Consider the following 7,567-nt stretch of genomic DNA (forward strand, 5'->3'; position numbering starts at 1 on the left):
CTGAAGGGGTCTGCAACCCTATAGGAAGAACAACAATATGAACTAACCAGTACCTCCAGAGCTCACTTCTCTAGCTGCATATGTAGCAGAAGATTGCCTAGTCGGCCATCATTGGGAGGAGAGGCTCTTGGTCTTGTGAAGATTATATGCCCCAGTACAGGGGAATGCCAGGGCCAGAAAGCAGGAGTGGATGGGTTGGGGAGCAGGGCAGAGGGAGGGTATAGGGGACCTTCGGGATAGCATTTGAAATGTAAATAAGAAAATATGTAATAAAAAAAAGACAAAAAATGTCCCTTTTCAATTGTTGGTTGGTTGGTTGGTCTGTCTGTCTGTTGTCTGTCTGTCTGATTGCCCATCCATCCATCCATCCATCCATCCATCCACTTTACATACTGATCGCTGTCCCCCTTCTGGTCCTCCCCTACCACAGTTCTCCCCGTCCCCTCCCCTCCTTCTCTGAGGAGAAGGAAGGGAGGGACGGGAGGGAGGGGCCCACCCGTTATCTCCCCATGCTGGCACATCAAAGTCTCTGCAGGGCTAGGCACTTCTTTTCCCATTGAGGCCAGACAAGTAAGCAGAGAAAGGGATGATCTGAGGGAAGTAGCTGAGTGAGAAAGCTAAGGAAACATGGGGGAATGCAGTTGGGAATGGGGTGAGGAAGAACAAAGAACTATTAATGAACTTGCCATGGCTTTTCAGACTTCAACTTTATACTAAAGATTTTAGTTTTTGCTTAAAAACTTTTATATATATATATATATATATATATATATATATATATATATATGAATGTCTCAATTACTCTCTGTGTGCAGGAACAGGAAGCTTTGTGGATTCCTTTAGATGAGGTCTCACTGTCTGTAGCCTAGTCTGGAAACCGTGATTTGCAGTGATCCTCCTGTCTCAGCCTCTTGAGTGCTAGGATTACAGGTGTGAGCCACCATTGTGCGATGTTGTGATGGTTTGTATATGCTTGGCCCAGGGAGTGGCACTATTAGGAGGTGTGGCCTTGCTGGAGTAGGTGTGTCACTGTGAGTGTGGGCTTAAGACCCTCATCCTAGCTGCCTGGAAGTCAGTCTTCCACTAGCAGTCTTCAGATGAATATGCTGAACTCTCAGCTCTGCCTGCACCACAACAGCCTGGATGCTGCCATGCTTCTGCCTTGACGATAATGAACTGAACCTCTGAACCTGTAAGCCAGCCCCAATTAAATGTTGTCTTTATAAGACTTGCCTTGGTCATGGTGTCTGTTCACAGCAGTAAAACCCTAAGACAGCTGTAGACTGTTTAATGAAGAATAAAAAGCCTGCCTTAGTTTTCCGGTAGCCACCACCCTTTATCCCTTCCTACATGAGAGTTATAAAGTTCAGAAAGTTAGAAGACTTAGAGCATGGCCAGTTCTCACCCCTTTTTTCCTGGAGTTCCCTGCATATCTTTAAAAATGGCTGACACTCAGTTCCCACTCCTGGATAGTAATATTAACTCCTTAAGGCAATAGATCTACTTTCTGACCTTCATTCTATGTATGTGTTAGCAGACAGATAACATGGCCAATAGGAATCTAGCATTCTGAAAATAGTGTGGGTCTTTTACTGCTCTTCATGGTGCTGGTTTTCCTTTAGAAAAACTAGAATGTAAAGGGAGTGATGGAAGATAGATGTGTTTGTATTTGGTGTGTGTGCTGGGGTAGTTGTGTATGTGCGTACACCCATTTGCATTCATGTGGAGGCCAGAGAATATGATCATGTTCTACTCTATCACTCTCCACTTAACTCCTTTAAGGCAGGGTCTGTTGCTGAACAAAAGTTCCAGGTTTGAGCTAGGTATGTTGTTCACAAGCTCCTGGGATGTGCCTGACTTTACTCTTCAATGCCGAGGTTACATGCATTTATAGTTGTGCCTGATGTTTTACATGGATGCTAAGGATTCAAATCTAGGTCCCTCAAGCTTACATAGTATGCACTCTCAACCAATGAGCCACCCTACCATCTGCAAGATAGGTTTAAAAAATGATTTATTTATTTTTATTTCATGTGCATTGGTGTTTTGACCACGTGAATGTCTGTGTGAGGGTGTGAGTTACACACAGTTTTGAACTACCATGTGGGTGCTGGGAACTGAACCCAAGTCCTCTGGAAGATCAGCTCTTAACTGCTGAGCTATCTTATCTTTTCATCCTCCCACTCCCTGAAAAATAGATATTTTTTTTTTAAGAAAAAGATTTATTTAGCATATATGAGTACACTGTTGCTGACACACCAGAAGAGGGCATTGGATCCCATTACAGATGGTTGTGAACCATTATGTGGTTGCTGGGAATTGAACTTAGGACCTCTGGAAGAGCAGTCAGTGCTGTTAACTGCTGAGCCACCTCTCCAGGCCCCACAAGAATAGATTTTTATACCAGTAGCATCAAACTATTCTGTAACATCAGTAGAATACTAAGGTACCTCTAACTTGATCTAGAATTTTCTATGATTTACACTTGGTATTGGCCTAAATATAGCTCATATAGGTTGTGAAACGAAGGGAAAAGCTCCACAGCTGTGGGCTCAAGAGCTCATCTCATAGGACAAGCTTTCCTTGGTCATCTCTGGGCATCTCTATTGTGCCTTCAGCACTACCCTCCTCCTGGGCCTGGACTGTTCTCTGGGTAGGCAACTAAACCTGTGGGTTCACAGGTAGTTAGATGAGGCTTTCATGGATTTGCTTTGTATAGGGCTCATCTAAGGCAGTTTCTGCTAAGCAATGATTGTGCTCAATCACATATAATCCTATGGAGAGTTTATGAAAATGTAACCAACTGCACAGCAGATTTATAAACTATAATCTTCATAGATGCTAAGTCAGTTGGCAATGTTAACCGAAGAACTCTGGGTCTAGACTTGTTAGGAGACTGTCCAGAAATACAGGCTAATATTTTAGTAGGCAATTATCTCATGTCCATAGCTCCAGAGTTCTAACTATAAAGGGACCTTTAAAAAAAAAATCAGAGTAAGTGGAATCTCAGAGACAGTGCATTTACAGACGAGATGGACAATTGGAAGCTTCCGCCTCACCTGCCGGATTTCCCAGTTGACATTCCACTGCTTCATATTGGCGAATCTCCATGTTGTAATGGGTATCCCAGTGACTGCATCAATTCTAATCAACCTGTTGTATGAAACTCCCAGGATGTCATCTTTCTTGCTTCCTTTAAATCTGAAAATAATAATATGAATTAAGGGAACAACTGTCATTCATGTACAATTTCTTTAAAATCACTTATTGTTTGTATGCATGATATATATGTGTGGGTGCAAAACACACATGTGGAGGTCAGACGACAACTTTACGGTGTCAGATCTCTCCTTCCACCTTTGTGTGGGTTCTGGAAACTCAGGTCACCAGGCTTGTGCAGCTTTCACCTGCTGAGCCAACTCGTTTCTTAAAGGACACCTCATAACATTTCTAAATTGTCTCAGAAGAAAGGGCAATGAGCAACCTGCTTCCTAAGGGAAGGCTCTATTATGGTGATAAAGAAGTTATGAGGAATGGGAGGGAATTAAAACTTTTCTGAAGATTGTCTTTAAAAGAAGATGACATCAGAAGAAAGTGAGATCAGAGGAAGTCAAATCACGTCATACAAAATCAGCACCACTGGGTTCTAGGCTGAGTGGGTAGAATATTCCTGACCAACAGGGAGTAAAGAGCTTGGATAAGTGAAGTCCGCATGCCAGATGAGATAACAGAAAGAAAGTGAAGCATGGTTGGGACTTTGGCCATGAGATTATCACCATTTTAGATAGAGGTCAGAAAAGAAGATGACAACCAGAATCAATGCCTGGGTGAGGGAGCTAAATGGATATCTGGACAAAGTAGTCCAGGCAGAGGGTACAGCTGATTATGTTTATGAGTATACTTAAGGACTGCCAGGAGGCCAGGGTAGCAGGCTTGCATGAGTAGGGCAGAGGAATGGACACAGAGACATAGCTTCAAAAATGAGCTGACTTTGAGGGGCACAGAAAGACTCTAGGTTGTTTTGAGCAAAGGCTTAGTAGCATGGGCTGTCTTAGGTGTTATAAGACTCACTCTGCCTGATATTTTGGAAGAAAAGGCTAGCAGCAGGAAGACTAAGTAAGGCCACCTGGCACTGCCCAGGTAGTGGTGGTGGTGGTGGTGGTGAGATTCTCTGTGTACTTTGGAGGCAGAGCTGGTAGGGTTTGCCAGAATACATGATGTCAATTCAACAGAGATCACAGAGTCAAGGAAGATTTGGGACACATCTATAAGAAGAGTTTTCATTTAATGAGGTGCAGAACAATTCAAGGAGAGGCTTTAGGGGGAAAAGATTAGGAGTTTTGGACATGGTAAGATGAGATGCCAACTCATTAGACACTCTGATATGGTTGGATGGATGAATCAGCAGTTTTAGAGAGGGTTCCTGGCTCAGGATGCACATCTCAGAGCAACAAGCTCCTTATATAGGAAGGTAAACAAATAGCTGAGCCCCAAGAAGGTAAGTAGAGTTTGAGCAGTGGTTTAAGCTCTGTGGGCTTGTGCATTCCATCCAGTATTATAAGAAACTGAGGAGTCAAGAATGAACCAGGAAATGAGATTAAAAGAATTGGCCAGAGAGGGAGGAAGGCGACTAGGGAGGGATGCTGTGCTGGTAGTCAAAGGTATGCTTTACAGTCAAAGACTGCCAAGAGGTCTTGAGGTACAAGGACTCAGAGTTAGCCACCAGATTCTGCAAAGGTCAGGGGTAACTGGCAAGTGACCTTGATGATAATGAGTGGAAGGCTGGGAATGGGGAGAGTCATGCTTGGAGTGGGTTTAACATGCTGGAGGAATTCTGCTGGAAAGGGAACAGACACAGGGGTAGCAAGAGAGGATGTGAGGATGGGCAGCTGATAGCAGTGTGGATGATGTGGAAGAGAGAAAAGCAAGCTGGGTACCATTCTAATGGAACAAACCACTTTTCATCCTTCTCATCTCTATCTACTTTTCTAGGATCATTTCCATACCTTTTATTATTTGTTCTTTTACCTCAAGTCTTTATTTTTGAATGAATAAATACATTTTTAGAGTCAGGGTCCTATGTAGTCCAGGCTGATTCTCTTGCTTCCATCTCTCAAGAGCTGGGATTACAAGTCTACGCCACCATGCCCAATTTTATGAAATACTGGGGATTGAACCTAGCACTTTGTGCATGTTAAGCGAACTCTCTACCAACTGAGCTACACCAGCTACACCACTGACTCAACATTTAATATCAAAACTTAATGCATGTCTTGCTTTGGTGTATGAAGACCCCTTGGGCTGCTCTCTAGCTTCCAGGAAGTTGTGATGCACAGACCCAATTTCCTGAGGTTGGCCAAGTCCCTGCTGCTGCTTGTCACCCTACACATGGGGTCTCTTCTAGCCCTTCCTTCTATCCCTGTTCTAGTCTTGGAAAATATAGATTTTTAAAAAATATTCCTTGGGCTTCTGCCTCAACATCTTTATAAACAAATTTTGGAGGTTACAGGTGTAGGATCTGGCAGGACTAATGGGCAAAAGGAAAAGTCATGTCCCGGGATATCTGTGCAGGGCCTGTCCACACTTTACAACTGATTACCACATGACTCACACTGTTTTTCTGTTGGATTTGCTCAACAGAGTAAGTCCAGATACTCTCTAGCATGCTCCAAAGCTCAATCTTGGGACGACCAATGCAAATGCCTCGGGTCAGAAGTTAGCATGGGAAGAGGTGGGACTGAATGCTAGGCCTTGTTGGTTCAAGTATCCCTGCTTTCCACTGTGTGCTGACCTCTGAATTACAGGTAAGAATGTGCCATGTTTATATACATGTACCCCTGTGTATGCTTATATGTGAGTAGCCAATACAACTTTGTCCTCTCTCCATCTTTTTTTCTTCTTTGTGCTTGGGACGGAACCCTGGGTCTTAAACACTCTACCACTGTGCTACATCCCTAGTTATTGATGCTTTGAGATAGCGTCTGGCTATGTAGCTCAGGCTGGTCTTCAGGTTACTCTTAAACACAAAGTTCTCTTGCCCTTATCTTGATTGGCAGGCAGATAAGGGTGTGCTACCCTGTGCCATTCCCCTTAACTTTTTTGTTTTGAATAAAGCAGAAGGAATTGGTTTTGGGGACAAAATGTGTAAGCAAAAGTTAAATGAGAAGGAAGTGGATAAAGAAGTGTGAACACATTCCCTTGTTAATAGAGGCGGGAGGAACCAGATGTTTGGCCAGAATTAAGGGAAAATGTACCTTTGTGTATAACAGCATCTTACAGCACAAGGCCATCAGCCATGTTGTGAAATGAGATTGTAACGTACTGCTTGCTACAATTCTCCCTTACTTAAAAAAGTAGACTCAGTTGGCTTAAGAAAAAAAGAGTACTTGAAGTTGGGAAAATAATTGGAGCAGTCTGGAAGGTTCTAGAGAGAAGGGAGTGGTAGAAGCTGGATTTGATGAAAACATCAATTTATAAGCCTGTCTATGGACACACTTTGGAGAATCATACTCTATATGGTGGACACAGCCATCATACCGGTACAGATTACTAATATCATTATCTTTAACTATTGAATGAACTTGGACCAATTATGTAACTTATTTTTCCATAGAAAAATAATGTTCTCGTTTGTAAAATACAAGAAAGTAATAACAGATGAACCACATACAGGGCATTTAGACCCAGCAATCTACTGTGATCCACACATAGGAAAAGGGTTCATATCTGGGAAGGCGGGGGGGAACATAATTCATGTGTGTTTTAGGACATCTGTCTGGAAACCCAAAACTCTACAAAGCCACACAAGGGCCACTGTGTGAGATACATGACAGGGAGAGAAACATGACATGAGGGAAGTCACATGTGGCACCAGGTGGTTAACCTAAAAGAACACAATTTCTCTGTAAAATGTGAACATTTTCCCCACATTTAGCTAAGTTTCAGGGAGTGTTGACTCACTGAGCAGAAGGTATGCAAGATTCTTAAGGGCAGTCAGTGTACTTGGACCATTTGTAAAATGGCAACATTCTAAAATAAGAAGAACTTGACATTCTAGACTAAGTGAGAACAGTAGCAGGCTTCCAGAAAGCCACCCACGGTTGGATGGCAGATGGAAGGGCAATGGACCCTGTAATCACCTGACAAGGTAGTAGGTGAGGCCGAACTCAGGTAAGGACTGCCATGCCTGGATGAACTGCAGTTTGGCTTCGACCAGAGGCATCTGGGCTACGTTATGGTGAGCTTCCAGGATCCGGGCTGCCAGCTAAGTAGAAATGAGAGAGATCAAACTTCACGGTACTGTTGCTTTGTAACCACTCTTCTTGCTCCAGATCCCCAGTGAGAACGATACATACAGGGCTCCACTGAACTCTGCACAGATGGTTCATTCTATTAATTAACTAATTCACTTTCTCCTTTCTGCTGAGTTATGAAACTGATTGAGTAGAAGGAGGGCCAAGATCAGGCAACACTCACACATTTCTAGGGTTCATTCAAGTGGCTTTCTCTTCAACATTGATTCCATTGGAATAGGTTTACCTGTGCAACTTTTTTTTTTTTTTTTTTT

General features: G+C 43.1%; 1 protein-coding gene across 1 annotated transcript in view; it reads right to left on the reverse strand.

Annotated features, from left to right (window-relative positions):
- Positions 1-7,567, reverse strand: part of Fermt1 (fermitin family member 1) — a 44,740-nt gene that overhangs the window by 3,663 nt on the left and 33,510 nt on the right. Inside the window, exons 14-15 of the mRNA XM_029536320.1 lie at positions 7,140-7,264; positions 3,060-3,201 (exon numbers count right to left, since the gene is read on the reverse strand). Coding sequence (XP_029392180.1) covers positions 3,060-3,201; positions 7,140-7,264 — 267 coding nt within the window. The remainder of the gene's footprint in view (positions 1-3,059; positions 3,202-7,139; positions 7,265-7,567) is intronic.

This window comes from Mus pahari, chromosome 3, assembly GCF_900095145.1.
Source record: "Mus pahari chromosome 3, PAHARI_EIJ_v1.1, whole genome shotgun sequence".
NCBI classification, from domain to species: domain Eukaryota; kingdom Metazoa; phylum Chordata; class Mammalia; order Rodentia; family Muridae; genus Mus; species Mus pahari.